The sequence below is a fragment of the Sus scrofa genome, chromosome 13 (assembly GCF_054392235.1).
Source record: "Sus scrofa isolate SSC_HxYL_T2T_F1_AM1 chromosome 13, Sscrofa_HxYL_maternal_Yorkshire_Landrace_v2.0, whole genome shotgun sequence".
Classification (NCBI taxonomy): Eukaryota; Metazoa; Chordata; class Mammalia; order Artiodactyla; family Suidae; genus Sus; species Sus scrofa.
Genome location: NC_139395.1, coordinates 165541446 through 165559904, shown reverse-complemented (window position 1 = coordinate 165559904; position 18459 = coordinate 165541446). Strand labels below are relative to the sequence as shown.

Here is an 18459-nt window from a genome sequence, read left to right as displayed (position 1 = left end):
ATAGACAAGTTATAGGGAATTTCTTAGTGTAAGGAGTCCAAGATGCCAATTGGAAAATTGGAAAAATATTTGGCAGATATTTCGGTCTTAAATTTTCTCCCATATAGCATATCGTCCAACCTGAGGAATTTTTAGGAAGAGAATGCCATAGCTTTCTGGCAACAAGATAGCACTTACAAACACTTTCAGGTTTGCCTCTGCTGGTGTTAGAGAAATCAGTCAGGTCCAGAAGAAGGTAAGGACCTAGTCAGCTTGGGCAAACTAAGTTGGCTGAAATCATTTAATCCACACTTCGGGATTCAAAACTTTGTCTTTTAGCCTAGAAGATAATGACCAATCCAAAAATATGATATTTAGTGTCAGAGATCAGAAAAGTAATGCCATCATTCAGATGAGCTGCCTTTATCCTTCACTATCTGAGAATTTCCTCTTCAACTCTGATATCCAACCCAGGCTCCATTTTTTGCTTGAGACTATAAACAACCAGACCACTTTAGGGAATGTGTTATGTCTTCACAAAATGAACATTCAGTGCCGAACATTCACCAAACATCAAGTTCCCACAATGTGCAAAGAATTATGTAAGGTACATATAGGAGATACTAAGACATGTCAGGTGTTAACTGTGAGCTAGTGGAAAGTATAGATTAATATGAGAGGATTAAAATTATATATAGCAGGGTAATAATCTCCAGTTCCAGCAAGATGTAGTAGCTCCATTACTTGCAAGTCCTCGCTCTTACTACTAAAATACCCTGAATAGAACACAGCAAGCATAGGAAGACTCTGAAAGGTAGAAAAAAGCAGACAGTCCAGATACCTTGGGACTTACGTAAATGATTTTTTTTATTGCCTCGCATGTTTCCTAGATAGAGCACTGCAGCAACCTCCAAAATGGAATTGCCAATAAGCACAGGGTAAGGGGGACTAAAGCACCAAGAAAAGTCTGTTCCCTTTAGCCGAAGGATCAGGGAAAGGAAGATAGAATAACATAAAACCTTTTTGGCACTACCCACCTACTCTACCCAAACACCAGTAGTCCCACATCACCCCTTGGACACAGGAGTACACCCTGACAAAAGATGGCAGAAATCAGATTCCCCTGTTGGTGTAGCAACACAAAGCAAGCAGCTAATCTCCCATTCCTCACCCAATGGAAGCAAGTAGTACTCCAGTTTCTCTTGCAGAACAGCATCATATAGTCCAGCTGTGAGCTAAACCTCTACCTCTACCTAATATAAATGAGCCATTAAAGTGATCCAAGGTGGGGCTACTCAATACTAGGTTTTATTCTATTCTGATGCGGAGCTGAGTCTCTACCCTGGGATTGATTGTACTCCTCTCCCCTGCCCCTACTTCCCCAGCTGGTGCCAGAGGGGTCCCAACAGGGAGCTCCTGCCCCTCTCCTACAGCAGCAAAGCAGTGTGAGTCAGCCCTTCTATACTGCACTTGAAGTGAGAAAAGGTTAATACAAGTACACTATGTATGCATATAGTAATACCTAGTGCAACCACTAAGAAAGCTACATAAAGAGATATACTTAAAAACACTATAAGTAAATGAAGATGGAATCCTAAAAAACATTCAGATAACCCATAAGATGGTAAGAAAAGAGAAACAGAAGAAACAAACAGAAAAGAAACAAGCAGTTCCCATCATTGCTTAGCAGTTAACGAACCCAACTAGTATCTATGAGTACACGGGTTCCATCCCTGGCTTCACTCAGTGGGTTAAGGATCTGGCGTTGCCCTGAGCTATAGTGTAGGTTGCAGACATGGCTCAGATCTGGCATTGCTGTGGCTCTGGTGTAAGCCGGCGGCTACAGCTCCAACTCGACCCCTAGCCTGGGGACCTCCATATGCTGTGTGTGCTACCCTAAAAAGCAAAACAAAACAAAACAAACAAAAAAAAACCCCACAGAAAACAGATAAAAAAGTGGTAGACTTAAGCCCTAACATATCAATAATTACCTTAGGTATAAATGGTTTAAATATATCAATTACCTAAAAGACAGAGACTGGCAGAGTGGATTTTAAGAACAATATAAAGTATGTGACCAACAGTATGCTGTTTAAAGGAAATACCTTTCAGTGCCAATGACGAGACGACGTAGGTTGAAAATAAAAGGATGGTAAAATATACACCATGTAAACATTAATCAAAAAAAAGGAGTGGCTATACTAATATCAGATAATGTGGACTTCAGAGCAAAGAAAACTATTTGAGACAGAGACATCACATAATGATAAAAGGATCAATCTACCAGGAAGACAGAAGAACCTCAAAGTGTACATACCAAACAACAGAGCTTCAAAATGTAAGCAGCAAAACCAGATAGAACTGAAAAGAGAAATAGAAAAACCTGCAGTTATCACTGGTGTCTTCAATACTCTGTTCTCAACAATGTACAAAACTACTAGACAAAATCAGCAAGGATATAGAAAACCTACAGCACCATCAACCAACAGGATCTAATTGATATTTATAAAACACTCCACCAGACAACAGCAGACAGGAAATATACCAAGGTAGACTGTATTCTCAGCCATAAAACAAACTTCAACAAATTTAAAAGAACTGAAAGCATGCAAAGCATGTGCTCAGATCACAATGGAATAAAACTAGAAATCAGCAACAGAAAGATAAGAGGAAAATCCTCAAACACTTAGGAACTACATAACACACTTAATTAGTCCATGGGTCAAAGAAGAGATCTCAAGAGAAAAAAAATACATTGAATTGAATTAACATGAAAATACAATATATCAAAGTTAATGGGAAACAGCTAAAACAGTTCTGAGATTTATAGCACTAAATGTACACATTAGAAAAAGGAAAAGTCTCATATGTGTAATACAAGCTCCCATCCCAGGAACCCAGAAAAAGAAAACCATAACAACCCCAAACAAGAAGACGAGGGAAATAATAAAGATTAGAAATAATGAAATTGGAAAGAGAAAACACAGCAGTGAAAGAAAACAAAGATCTATTTCTTTGAGAATACCAGTAAAATTGACAAACCTCTAGCAAACCTGTCAAAAAAGAGTAGACACAAGTTACCACCATCGGGATTGAAATAGTGATATCACTAGAGACTTTTCAGATATCAGAGATTGTGCTGAATGAAAAAAGCTAGTTCCCAAAGCTTGTATATCACATGATTCCTTTTTTTTTTTTTTTTGGGGGGGGGGTCTTTTTGCCTTTTCTCGGGCCACTCCGGTGGCATATGGAGGTTCCCAAGTTAGGGGTCGAATTGGAGCTGTAGCCGCTGGCCTACGCCAGAACCACAGCAACGCGGGATCCGAGCTGCGTCTGCAACCTACACCACAGCTCATGGCAATGCAGGATCCTTAACCCACTGAGCAAGGGCAGGGATCGAACCCGCAATCTCATGGTTCCTAGTCGGATTCGTTAACCACTGAGTCACAATGGGAACTCCATGATTCCTTTTCTGTAACTTGCTGAAATGACAAAATTTCAAACTGTTTTAAAATGACAAAAATGGAAAACAGATTAGGTCAGTGGTCCCAAGGTTATAAGGGGGAGAAGGAAGTGGAAAGAAGTGAGTGTGGCTATAAAAGGATGAAACAAAGGATCCTCTGTTAATAAAGTTGTTCAGTATCTTGAACTGTATCACTGTCAACATCCTGGTTATTATACTATTGTTTCACAAGATGTTACTACTGGGGGAACGTGAGTAAAGGATATGTGGATCTGTCTGTATCATTTCTTTTACACTTGCATGTGAATCCATGTTTATCTGAAAAAGCTTAACGTTTTTAAAAAGTACATATAAATATCTCAAATTGAGCTATATTTAATAGGGATTTTATGGGGTAAAAAGAGTACTTTTGATTGCTGTGATAAGGGAGAATTTCATTGAAGACCTAGTATTGAACCTAAGCAAGGACAGACGGCATCCAGGCAGAGAGGAAAGCATAAATGTTGCATGTGTTCTCATCTAAGCTTTTGAGCCTTTCTTTGTTTAGTCACTTGGTCATGTCCCAAGAGTATGTGATAAAAATATAAATATTCCTTAACTGTAAAATGTTGACTTTTTTCATCTTAAAACATCGTGTTTATGAGGAAGCAAAAGCATCTCTTTTCTTTGGCCTAATTTAACAGAAGTCCTACAGCAAATGTTTGGTAAATATTTGTCGATGATAATGCAGAGTTAATAAAGAAGATTATATAAAATGACATATTTTACACAAATTACAATAAAATTAATGTTAAGAAACTGCTGTCAATAAAATTTATATAATAAACTTGAAAGCTGGAATAAGCATGAGAGCTTTAGATGTTTTCGAAAAGAAAATCTAACCCTACCCCTATCATAGTTTTCTTGAGAAAAATAAGACTAAGAAGTTATGACTACCTGAACATATATAACTGGTTCATATATGAGCTGGATGATAGAAACCATGCCTATCTTATTCTCTGTTATTTAAGAATCCAGGTCTTCTAAATTCCTCATCAACTTTGTCAGTTTGTATTGGCCACTTTAAAGTATAGCTGAGTAAAACAGTGAAGTAATGGAAGTACACAAGGAAAAGGAAAGATAGCAGTCCCAGAAATCTTACAAACCTACTTTTCAATCCTATCTACATACTCCTGTATACTATAGTAACAGAGCTTGTATTTCTTAATTCTTTACTAGAGAACATGACCTCTTTTGTATAGAAAGTAACCTGGTTTCTTTGCATTGCATTTATCAGTTCAGTACAACATTGATTGTAAGACTCTACAGCTTCTAAAAAGCTTAAAGGAAAACAGGTCGTTTCTGATATCTAGCGGTGAGCAATCCAGCCAACATATAAAGTTACTGTTTTACAGCTTTATCTTTCCACAAATTTATATAAACCAAAACTCATATGTATCACAAGTGTCTGAACATATTAGAGACTTAAAGAGAAATGTGCTTTTGCTATAACTTTCTTCATATTGAGGCCGATTAACAGGTTAATATAAAAGCTTGGTTGTAAGGAAAAAAGCAGCACAAGGGAGGAACATCAAAAATGGTCTGTGAATATATGTCAACCAAAAATTATTATTTTGCATTTCTCTTAATAGCTTTTTACATATTGCTTTTTGTTGTTGTTGTTGTCTTTTGTCTTTTTAGGCCCGCACCCACGGCATATGGAGGTTCCCAGCCTAGGAGTATAATCGGAGCTGCTGCTGCCGGCCTACACCACAGCCATAGCAATGCCAGATCCGAGACGCCTCTGTGACCTACACCACAGCTCACGGCAATGCCAGATCCTTAACCCACTGAGCAAGGCCAGGGATCAAACCCGCAATCTCATGGTTCCTAGTCAGATTCGTTTCCACTGCGCCAGGACGAGGGAACTCCACATATTGGTTTTTAAGCTAATCACAGGTTATATTTTCTGATTTACATAAAAATTTTATCCAGTTTTCTGTTGATTAGGTCGAGTGACTCCTGAGTTACAAATTATAATTTTAATTAAAATTTTTATTTGCACACAGTCTCATTACTTCTATATTTAAAATGTGATTTCTTTCAAACCTTAAATCTTTAATAGTTTGAATGACTTGATATAGTATCTCTTTAAGGAATTTAAAATTCTCAATCCCACCATAGGCCTAGAACATCACAAGATGCCATCTCCATTTCTAGTGGGCAAACTAAGAACAAAGAGCTAGAGTCATTTTTCTGAGTTATTGAGCTGGGGATACAATATAACTTCTGTTTGGCTAATTTACAGGGTTGGAACTTTGTTTGTGAAGTCAGTAAATTGGATAGCAGACTTAACGAAAGAAATTTCAGAAGAATTTGGTAGAGGAGTCCAGTTATTTTCAGGTTCAAGATTCATAGCCCAAAATGGACATACTTAGCCCTCCTTAGCTATAACTAGAGTTGTTCTATTAATGACAAATAATTTCTAATATTTTATAGCATTCTTTCTTCTCTTTTTAGATTACAGCGTCAGAGCCATGCTAAAGATAATGAAATCAAGAACCTTAAAGAGCAACTTTCTACGAAAAGGTAACAAATAGCTGTTGATTCTACCCTCTCTGAAAGACTGGACTCTACTCAGCTTATTCTGGCTACAGTAGCCATATAACTTATCATTCAAACTAGGTCACTTTTGAGCATGGCACTGAGCAGTATTAATAATGACACTGGGACAACAGATATAAACTGGAAGTGCCCTAGGCAAATAAAGAGGTATATTCACCTTACATCTGGCCCTGGAAAACAGCCGAGAGTAGTTAAATCAGCAAACTTATGGTGCCACAACATATTACTATCAGGGATTATGCGTTTTTTTTCTCTTTACCCTAATCAATACTAGTCGGTGTGAAAATACTACTAGGTTATAAAACTGGCTAAGTTTTGTTCTGATTCACCTATTTTTTATAACAGATTTTTTGAGATATAATTCATATAGAATAAAATTCATCCTATTATTCAATTCCTTAGTTTTTTAGTGTATTAACAGAGGTGTAGAGCTATCACCACTACCTAATTCCAGAACATTTCTATCATCTTAAAAAAGAAACCCTGGATCCATTAGATGTCACTCCTCACTCTCTTGTCCCCAGCTTTTGGCAACCACTATTCTATTTTTTTTTTTTTTTTTTTTTTTTTTGGTCTCTGTGGATTTGCCTATTCTGGACATTTCATATAAAATGTAATTATATAATAATACGTGGTCTTTTATGATTAACTTCTTTCACTTAATGTTTTCAAGGTTCATCCATGTTGTAGCATGCATCAGTACTCATTCCTTTTTATGGACAAATAATATTCCATTGTATGGATATACCACATTATACTTTACCTTTTCATCAGTTTATGGACATTTGGTTTGTTTCCATTTTTTGGGCTATTATGAATAATGCTGTTATGAACATTTGTATACCTTTTTTGTGTGGACATGTTCTCAATTCTCTTGCATATATATTTAAGAGTAGAATTGCTGAGACATGCAGTAAACTATGTTTAACTTTTGGAGGAATTGCCAACTCTTTTCCAAGTGACTGCTTTTTATAATCCTACCAACAATGGATGATGGTTCCAATTTCTCCACATTCTCATCAGTACTTATTAGGTTATCTGTCTTTATTTCACCAATTGTAGTATATGTGAGGTGGTCTATCACTGAGGTTTGATTGCATTTTCCTAATGACTAATTACATTGTGCCTTTTTTCACATGCTTATTGGCTATTTGGTATCTACTTGGAGAAATGTCCAATTTACTTCCTTTGACTGCTTTTCATATTGAATTAACTATTGAGTTTTAAGAGTTCTTTATATATTCTGGATACAAGTTCCTTGTCAGATACATGATTTTCAAGTATTCACCTCCATTCAGTGGGTTGTCTTTTCACTTTCTCGATGATGTCTTTTGAAGCACAATTAATTTTGTTGAAGTCCAGCTTATCTCTGTTCTCTTTTGTAGGCAATTTTGTACAATATTCAATGGTATCATAATTCCTCTTTGTTTACTTAATAGGAGTCCTCGAATATTTTATGATTTTTAACCATCAAAACACTCTGGCCTTAATGATATTAACAATATATTATTTTATCAAGATTCTCATCAATGTTTGTCAGGTACCCAAGTATCCAGATGTTTCTAATAATAAAACATTGAGGGAAAGCCTTGTGAAAGTCCCTCTTGCAATGCTATAGTTCCAGTTGTTTCATTAGAGATATAATTTTGTTTGTATGCTCTAGCTTTCTGGGGTTCAAGTGTAGGAAGCTGAAGTGGGACAGGAAAAAGAAACCTCATAGGTAGCCATTTTCCATAATGTTCTTCATAGATAATATTCCTATCACATATCCCTCTCTCATTCTCAAGCTACAGGAATTATTTGCATTTCGAGGTATTGAATGTGAGCACTGAGATAACCAGTAAAATATTTTAATGCAGTGACTTAGCTTCATGAGAGAGATAGTAGAAACTTTTGTGGTTGACATTGTTAGGACACAGAAAGGCTTGTAGAAACTATTTTATGTAAAATTTATTAATAATGACATAGCTAGCATTTATTTAGTCCTTACAAAGTGCCTTATGTGTATTATTTGCAACAACGCTTTGAGATAGATAATATAATTTTCTCCATTTTCATATGTGAGGAAACTGAGATATAGAGAAGTTAAGGAACTTGTCTATGGTTTTACATTGAATACATTGCAGAGTTGAGATTCATCCTCAGACAACTTGATTTCAGAGCCAAGTTTTAAATCATAACCCCTATATTGACAACTTTAAACCTTACCCACTCTTGATAGTAAAGGATAATAGTAGGGGTTGAGTAATGCCTTCTCTTGCTTTTATATGCTGCATACTTTTCCAGGAAGATAATTGCCTACTCATTGAATAGTTTGTAGCAGTCTTCCTCTGGAATAAGATGGAAAACTCTGTCCTTGCTGCAATGTTACTTACTCTTTAATGATCCTATATTTCAGATCTCAGTGGGAAATGGAGAAGCATAATCTGGAAAGCACGATTAAAACATACTTAAACAAACTGAATGCAGAAACTAGCAGAGCTTTAACAGCAGAGGTAAAAAAAAAAAAAAAAAAAAAGAGGGAGAGAGAGAGATGGGGTTGGAAAGAGAAGTTTTACTTGTTCTTTAGTACACTAATTGTAAAAAGATTGTTTTTTGAAATCACAGAATTAAGACATCTTAGAAGCAGCCAAAAAACCACAGCTCAAACGCTTGTGCTTTTTTTTTTTAAACTCATTGGCATTTGCATATGTTTACTTGAAGGTGATGATCTTGTTTTCCCCCAAATAACTCCAAGAAATTGGTTTTCTTAAGCATGTATGGCAAATATAGCTATTTTGGAAAATTCTCATTAAACCAGGTCACTAAGGCAAACTACTAAGAAGAACATTTCTCTGTTGCCATAACATCTCCTTTCTTTGTTTTTTTCTTTGTTTGTTTTTTTTTTTTTTTTTGCTTTTTAGGGCTGCACCCACAGCATATGGAGGTTCCCAGGCTAGGGGTATAATTGGAGTTACAGCTGCCAGCCTATGCCACAGCAATGTCAGATCCAAGCCACGTCTGGGACCTACACCACAGCTCACAGCAGTGCCGGATCCTTAACCCACTGAGTGAGGCCAGGGATCAAACCTGCAACCTCATGGTTCCTAGTCAGATTCATTTCTGCTGCATCACGACATGAACTTTCTTTGCTATTTCTTAACATAGATTTTCCCCAAACACATACACACCATACAGTCTAATGTCAAGAACCAGCCTACCTCTAGATTCCCAGAAAGTCATCTAGTTTCTTCTAAGTTATTTTAGAAACCACAGCTATGCTCTCAAAAGAAATGTGATTGTATGTATGTATTTAATTTTTATTTATAGATAACAAAACTTGATATACAGTAAAATTTAAATGTTTAGGGAGCTCACTGACATGAAAAGCATTACAAACTTCCCCACCTCTGTCATGGGTAAGGTATTTTTTTTGGCAGAATACTGTGGAAGAGAGATTAACAGTCAAGGAGTGTTAGATGTAGCAAAAATCCCTAGGGTTTTGGAGTACTAAATTTAACTGAGGAAAAAAAAAAATCCCAGATTAACCTTAAGACCTCAAGTTCGTAGACTTTGTTTTTCACTGCTTTTAATCAGAAAGTTCTTTTCTACTTCCATTATTTATTTTAGAAACACCTATTGATGTCCAAGAGTATAATAAGCTATGTTCAGTGAATATTGAGTGATCAACAGGAAAAAAACAGAGGCTGAATGACTCTGCATCAGTACTAATGTAGAGGGGATTCCCACTGTGGAAGAGACATCAGACCAGATGATCTCCAAGGCCCCTTTGGATGGCGTGGCCCCATATGGCCCGACTGTTTTCTTACTCCATCAGATAAAACAAATAGCAGGACTTCTTTCGAGTGTTCTTAAGCTTTGCTGCATTTATCTGAGAGCTTTTAAAAACCCAGTTTCTCAGGCTGCACCTAGTATCAATTAAATTAGAATCTCTGTAACTAAGACATCATTTTTTTAAAGTTTCTGAAATGATTCCAGTACATGTGCAAGTTTGAAAATTAATGTTCTAAAATATTTATCAACTCAGTAACTTTTGAATAAAAATATTAGAATTTCAGAATTGGTCAAAGAGCTTTAAAATGTATTATGGGCAGGAAAGAAGCTCGTGCTGTTGGAAGAGATTTAAGAATCAGCTTTAAATTTACTTGAAGTGATTGAGAAAGCAATGTATTCATTTATAAGAACACTTTTAACTTGTTTCTCTTTCTCTCAAAAATCTGTAGGTGTATTTCTTACAGTGTCGTAGAGATTTTGGTTTGCTTCATCTAGAGCAGACTGAAAAGGAGTGCCTCAGTCAGCTTGCCAGGGTGACTAACATGGCGGCAAGGTAACCTCTCCCCACTGTGTCTTGATCTCAGAGGTATTCACAAGTTGCTTCAAGATTAAACCTATCTGTGATGTATTTACATATACGACATGAATCTTTGGAGCGAAGAATCCATTGTATAAAATCATTTTGAGCTTTTACTTTGTTGCTTCTTCTGTAGCAGTGAGAAGTCTACTAAGTGCAATACTAGATGCTGGTAAATTTTTCCTTTCCTCTACAATGAAATAGATAAAAAGTCTAAGTCAGAAACATGCATGAAGATCAGATATTTATAAAACAGAGTGGATTTTAACTGGAAAACTTTTTTCTAATTATCTTCTCTTTTAATCTTGATTTTAAATACTTTTGGAATACATTGAGGCAAAAATCAGTATTAACACAGAAAATCATGGTAAAGGCAATTTCCTCTTGTGCTACAAGAGTGATTTTCAAATATTTAGGCAGGTTACATAGGATTCTTCTTCAATTTATAATTTTGTGGGTTATACCTTCAAACTTAAAGAATTAATTAAATTAAAATCTCTGGGACCGCAGCATCATTATTTTTTAATGATTATCATTTTAATATCATTATTCTTCCGTCTAAGAAATCAGAATCTCTGTTGTTTAGCAAGATTCTCAGGTTGGGGAAGCACTGTCCTAAATGTTCAATATATCTTTGCTTGCTAGAGGGAGAAAGGATACGCTAGAATATTATCAAGCCTCTTTGCATGAGATATCATGATAATTATTTTTTAGTTATCCTTTTGAAAGGCCACATGAAATCATTCATCTAGAGATGTGAGGCCCTAAACACCTCAGAGTTATTTTACTTGTTATTTGGTGGGCATGGTTTGCAGAGCTGCTGTGTTTGTGCAATTCATTGCACAGAGACAAAAAAAAATGTACTTCATCCTTATAGAAGAGGTACTTCTTTCTAATTTGCCCTAGTATTGGGAATATCTTTTTCTGTTTGCAGAAAAGCCTGATATAGATCAGCCATAGCATTGTGATGTCAGGGTTAATGTGAAGATAGTCCACAACCCGCGTCCAAGATGAGTCAGCATCTTTAAGAATGCTCTTGGATTGGATGGCTAGGGCAGTTTCCCTGTTTGGCCTTCTATGCTTCCCTTCTTCTTTTTTATTTTTATTTTTATTTTATTTTTTGTCTTGCCTTTTCTAGGGCCGCACCTGTGGCATATGGAGGTTCCCAGGCTAGGGGTCTAATCGGAGCTGTAGCTGCTGGCCTACGCCACAGCCGCATAAACTCAGGATCTTAGCCATGTCTGTGGTCTACACCACAGGTCACAGCAATGCTGGATCCTTAACCCACTGAGCAAGGCCAGGAATCGAACCCATAACCTCATGGTTCCTAGTCAGATTGGTTAACCACTGAGCCACGATGGGAACTCCTGCTTCCCTTCTTCAATGGAGGGATTCCTGTACAAGATTTTATAATATGTCCTAAAACATATTGCCAAAGTAGAAAAAAACTTAGTGTCTGGAATCAGAAGTTATAGTTGCTCTTGATAAAGGAAATCTTGTCTTTGTTTCCTAGTCTTTTTTTAATAATAAGCCCTTACATACACCTTTGTGCACATTTGAAGTAATTGGTAACGGAGGTAATTTTGTTGTTGTTTTACTTTATTTACATATATGCTAAAGAACATAATGCAAGTTTTTGGAAAACTAAGTGGTATATAAAAAGAAAGAACTTTCTCTTATGTCTCAATTTCCACACCAGCAACCTAGAATCACTTCAATTAAAGGCTGCAGTAGACAGTTGGAATGCCATTGTGACAGATGTTAGAAACAAGATCGCATTCCTCAGGGTAAGTCATACAATGAATTTAGAGGAAATTGACTGAATGGTGTAGGTGGTATATATATTAGAGAAAATATCTAACAATTACTAGAGGTGTTTAAGAAGAACATGTTTTTTCATTGCAGTTATTCAAGTTTATGCCTTTTTGAGGTTTGAGACTGATTACTTCCATGTAGTTGGTTGTAGATAGCATCCTAGACCTAAAAGATCTTACACATGATCTTTTAGGTCCTTGGTACAGTAAATGGTAAAATCAAAAATACCATATGATATCACTTATAACTGGAATCTAATATCCAGCACAAATGAACATCTCCTCAGAAAAGAAAATCATGGACTTGGAGAAGAAACTTGTGGCTGCCTGATGGGAGGGGGAGGGAGTGGGAGGGATTGGGAGCTTGGGCTTATCAGACACAACTTAGAATAGATTTACAAGGAGATCCTGCTGAATAGCATTGAGAACTTTGTCTAAATACTCATGTTGCAACAGAAGAAAGGGTGGGGGAAAAACTGTAATTGTAATGTATACATGTAAGGATAACCTGACCCCCTTGCTGTACAGTGGGAATATAAAAAAAAAAAATTATATAAAAAAAAAACTATCACATGAGAATGTTCTCCATATTTCATGGAGTTTTTTTTAATTTACTGATTTTATTTTCTGACCATAAGGTCCTAAGCATTAAAAAATGTTTTCTTTAGAATTGCATAACTATTACAAATATTATTAGACCATAATTAATTGATGTCAAGAACATAAAATATACATAAAAAAATTGTTCCTCATACTTTTTTATATATACATTTATTTGTCTTTTAAGGGCCACACCTGCAGCATATAGAGATTCCCAGGCTAGGGGTCGGAGCTGCAGCTGCCGGCCTGCACCACAGCTACAGCTACGTGGGATCCGAGCTGTGTCTGTGACCTACACCACAGCTCACAGCAATGCCAGATCCTTAACCCACTGAGCGAGGCCAGAGATGGCACCTGCATCCTCATGGATACTAGTCAGATTCACTTCCACTGAGCCATGACAGGAACTCCTGTACCTCATACTTAATTTTCCTAGAATTCCAGAGCTAACTGTGCTCCAATCAGAAATATCTTAACTTGATCTGAGTAACTGTGTTTGAGTAACTATGTGTTTATAGAATTAAAAGGAAGATCAAGCAGACCAGTATTAGTTTTTAATCTTAACTTTTTATGTAATTATCCCATAATTCAAAATAATAAATTCTTATTCATGTAATAGAATCAGGCCTGTGCTAAAAGTAATCTAAAGAGGTAACCCACTGAATATTTCTTAATTTATTCATTTGGCTTTAGAATATTTTCATATTTATATCTTAAAGTTGATATATAATGGTGATTGTTTTATGATGCCACAACACTGCTAGCAAGACAGTGACATTCAGTTATTAAAAGCTGCCTGCCTCAAAGCACTACCTCCTTTTCTAGCTTTGTCTTTGGGGGTTTTGCCCATTTCTGCCCTGAACTCTTTCATACGCAGTCTTTAGTGATGCTTAGCATTTTTGTTGAGTTTATTCAAAGCTCTGGCCTCAAAAGAGGCCTTGTTTTCTATCATTGTTTTCTTCTAAGCATGTGTCCCCTGTTTGGAAGTTTCTAAGTGTTTTGATTCTTAAGACCTTCTTTTACAGCTCTTGTGGGTTATTTAAAAAAAAACATGTGGAGCAAAATGGGAACAATGCAAAAAATGTTGAAAGTATGTTTCTAAGCTTCAGGGATCAAAAGGCTTTGGCAAATCCAAGAGGAAAAAACAAAGGTATATATGGAACTGGAGAAAGCTAGAGGTATAGCTTTTGAGATTAACAAAAATGTGGATGTTCAATAAATTTCACTAAAACTTTACCTCCAGTTTTTAAAATGAACATTTTCAAGTAGTTCAGATCTTTGTTACAAATACTTTTTTTCCCATTACTGATCAGCTAATATACTGTTTACAACTTATTGATCTTTAGACCCTGTTTACTTTATAACACTGGTTCTCATTTGAGGGCTAAAAATTATGGAAACACTGAGGGGTTATCACAGAGATCTGTGAATTATATGTCTCTGTATCTTGTCAATCAATAGTTACTTCCAAAAATACAACTATTTATATCTGTGGATAGTAGTCTATAGAATTGTTTTCATGTCAAAAATTGCTTTTATACTATTTCTGACAGTGCATTGGGAATAACTATTCTAGGCTGTATTATTTAAAACTACATCAAGTATTCTTATATATTTCTTTGAAGTTGATTTTGCTGTAAAATATTGTTTCTCTTCTTCTATTAGACACAGTACAATGAACAAATTAACAAGGTGAAACAAGGGTTTACCTTGAGTACCTTGCCTCCAATCCAGCTTCCTCCACCACCGCCCAGTCCTGAGATACTGGTAAGAAAAACGGTTGACCCATGAACAATGCAGGATTTGGGGGCACCAGCAGCGCCCCCCACCCCCCAAGCCATGCAGTACCATGTACTGCTCTAACCCCAAAACAAAGAACTTGATAAATGACTACCCAAGGGAAGGAAGTTGAAACAGTTTGGATAGAACTTGAACTCAAACTCTAGTTTTGGTTCACATACCATGAATTCTAGTCAATGCAAAATTTTTCTACTTTTAAAGATCTATAAAATAAAAATACAGGGACTATATTTATTGGGGGAGAAAAAGGTGCACAAGTGGACCCACGCAAGTCAAACCTGTGTAGTCCAAGAGTCAACTATATAACATTTTTAAAAGTTACCATCTTCATCTTGATAAAATGGTAAGGGTTGTAAAACACTGAATATGCAGTATGTTTAATGTTTGTTCAAAGTGGAATGGGCACATGTTGTGCATATCATTTGTAATTATGTCCATTCCTGCTACACCATCTTTAGATAATATGACTAGTTGGCTGGCTCAGCTGAGGCCAGGAGATAAGTTGTTGTATTGCTCTATTTTAGTAATGCATTTGATATCTAAAGAGGTAATATATTTTTATTTATCCCATCAATCACATTTACATCATGGGAAAAAACTGAAGAATGCCTAGAATTCCGAATGGCCTTAAGTTAGTTGCCACTAGATGGCTGAAACATCTCATCATAATACCCTAGCAGGCTAGACTTCACCCTTTGACTTCCACTTTAGACTTTCTTTTCCTCAACTTTTATTTTCTATTCTACCTTTAATAATAAAGACAGCTTCCATTTGTCTCCCTTCCCTGCTCATTGTTAGGGATAAATGAGTCTTAATCAGACAAACTAATCTCTATACTATACTATTTATGTTAGCTTTCTGGGAAACTTAGCCTTAACCCAGTAAACTCATATTGCTTTCCAATAGACCTTTTAGGACAGAACCACTATTTGATAATTTTTATTACCATAACAGATTTGAGGGAAAGAAAAGAAGAAAAGTGTGATATACTTAGGGGTTTATCACTTTGACATCAGCATCTCTGCTTATAGTAGAACTTTGAAAATATTTCCACAAATACTAGTTGAGTGTATCAAATAACTTAAAAATTATGTGAATTGTGTGAAGTTATACTATATTTCAAAAGCAGAATCCAGAGCTGAAAGCATTATAAGCACCATGTGCTTTAGTTTAGAATGACAGTATTTTTTGGTTACTTCAGGGTTTTTTTAGGAGCACTATATTATAGACATAATTATTCTAGGCTTTGAACACTGTCATAACCCAGTTACCCTGATAAGGACTGTGTTACGTAGATGACGGAGAAATCCCAGATTCCCTGTCATTCTGTTGGAAGTAACACAAATTCATGGTAAGATTTCTAGAAACCCTGTTGCTTTTTGCCTGTATTCAAACTACTGACTATAGGTTGTAGTTAAACACTCCCATGATTCTAAATATAATATGCCTCCAGAGACGCAGAGGCTAGATACAGAGTCGTCCTTTGGAATTTCCTGGAACCAAACCATCATAAGCTGTGTGATACCAGTTACACTCTAGAACTGACAAACATATTCAAACCTTGACCTCTACATCCTCATCCCTTCAGAGACTTGCTTCTGTCTTATAGGACTATCCAAGTTTAGTCAAGGGCAAAAAAACACTAGCAGTTAGGCTTACTGGAATTCGTAAGTATCCCTGTGCTAACATCTGAGAGGTACACATATACCTTTTGTGCTTCCTAACCAAAATCACGGCTGTACTTGAAGAGAGCTTACAATTGTGTTAAAGTGCATCAGTGGCCCCTGAGCATTAGTGGAACTGTTGGAGAGCACAGATGCTAGAAATGTGACTATGCTTTTTGCTATAAATTGAGGTGGTATTATATTATGGAAATACATTAAAGACCAGGTTCAGATCCTAACTCTGAAGAACTGTGTTGATTTGGGGAAAATCAGCTGTCCAGGACTTTGATTTTCCCATCTACAAATCAGGAAATTGTACTTGATGATCTGATCACTAAAGTCTGTTTCTCTGAGATTCTGGTATTGTAAGGATTTGTCACCAGGGTCTAAATACAGGGTCTATAGTAGTCAAACTTAAGAAGTCCAGAATAATCGGTATGTTTCCCAGTTTAACCCAGTATTTTTATGTGTCACTATATTTAGATTTTTGTATCCTGGCTATGCAGTCCTCAAAGTAGTGTTAGGTAATACTCGAAAGAACAGGACTACTGACTCAGCCATTCATCATTTACCCGCCATTCATTGTTTAAAATTTTATATTGTGAAAATTTTGAAACATACATAGAATAGTAGGATGAACCTCTATGAATCCCAAGAGCCAGCTTCAACATCGTTACCAACATTTTGTCAGTGTTCTTTCATGATGTCTCCTTCTTCCTCCCCATTGGAACATTTTTAAAGTAAACCCTACATATCATATCATCTTATCTGTTTGTACTTTAGTATGTATTCCTAAAAGATGAGGACCTTTGGTCTTATTAGATATAATCACTGTACCATTTTACTACCTGAAAATTATAATTTTTAATATCTAATATTAAAATTTATATTTCCCTAATTGTATTAAAAATGTCTTTTTCTTAAGTAGTTGACAGTATTTCCAATTTGGTTATAATTACCATTACTTTAAAAACAAATCCAAACAAGGTTTATACTTTGCATTTGGGTGATTATTTTCCTTTAAATCTGTAAGAGCTATCCATTTATGTCATTTATTTGTTAAAAAATTAATTTCCTAAAGTATTGATGTAATTGATGACATCCTTCTGATGTCATTATACATGTTATGCTATTTCCTATAAACTGATCATTAGATCTGGAAGGTTAGAATTGGGTACCTTATTTTTGGCAAGAGTATTTTATAGGTGTTGGTGTATATACACATCAGAGGACACATAATGTCTCCCATTTACTGACATTAAGAATCTAATGTCTTGGGAGGACAAGATGGCGGAGGAGTAGGGGGACACGCTCACCCTCTCCCACAAACACAACAAAAAAAGCACATCTACAGAAGAAATGACTCGCACAGAACAGCAACCAATCGCTGGCAGAGGAACCTAAACTCCAATAACGGCAAGAAGTTCGTGACATTATTGGGCAGAACGGGAGAAAAGAGGAGAGTGAGAGAAGGTGAATCCCAGCGGGACGGGCGCTCCCGAAAAGGGAACTGCGGAGGAGAAAGGGATCCCGCACCATGGAAAGTCACCTACCGGGCGAAAGATCAAATGAACCGGAGGAATCCCCAGATGCAGAGAAGAGTGTAGCAGTAAGTCGGAGTACGGAAAAATGGATCAAGAACCCAACGGACCATCTGAACTACGGGCACAGTCACCAAAAATTGAGACGCCTGGGTGGGGGCTGGGCACCGAATCCTCGGCTCCAGAGGTTAGTCCCCGGGAAAGGGCCAGGGGACGCCTGGGTGGGGGCTGGGCACCGAGACCTCGCCTCTGAAGGTTGGTCCCCGAGAGGGGGCCGGGGGACGCCTGGGTGGGGGCTGGGCACCAAGACCTCGGCTCCAGAGATTAGTCCCCGGGCTAGGGGGGCGGGGAAGAGCGGAAACTGCTTGGGAGGTCTCTAAACCATTTGACGGGGCAGAGACTGCCTGGGAGACTAGAAAACAAAGCTGTCGCAGAGGAAGGGAGCAATACTCTAGGGGCGGGGAAGTGGAAAGCCACATCAGAGGGAACCTGGGAGAAGAGCCTGGTCTGCGCCCGTGCTGGGGAGGGGAGAGAAGAAGGGGTGGGTTCCCATAGAATACCCCCCACGCCACAGCAAGCTTACAGGCCCGCTAGCTAGCAGAAAGCTGTGCTTCCCAGTGCATTCCCTCCCCCCACCCCCGCC

At 37.0% G+C, this 18459-nt stretch overlaps 1 protein-coding gene across 27 annotated transcripts in view; it reads left to right on the top strand.

Annotated features, from left to right (window-relative positions):
* DZIP3 (DAZ interacting zinc finger protein 3) overlaps window positions 1-18459 on the top strand; it is a 137549-nt gene that overhangs the window by 103604 nt on the left and 15486 nt on the right. For all 27 annotated transcript variants that reach the window (XR_014824883.1, XR_014824882.1, XR_014824881.1 and 24 more), the window contains 5 exons: window positions 5942-6010; window positions 8445-8541; window positions 10270-10373; window positions 12097-12184; window positions 14477-14578. Coding sequence is in view for 24 of the 27 variants with exons in the window: in XM_084991420.1 (XP_084847546.1) it covers window positions 5942-6010; window positions 8445-8541; window positions 10270-10373; window positions 12097-12184; window positions 14477-14578 (460 nt within the window). In the remaining 3 variants the exon portion in view is untranslated. The remainder of the gene's footprint in view (window positions 1-5941; window positions 6011-8444; window positions 8542-10269; window positions 10374-12096; window positions 12185-14476; window positions 14579-18459) is intronic.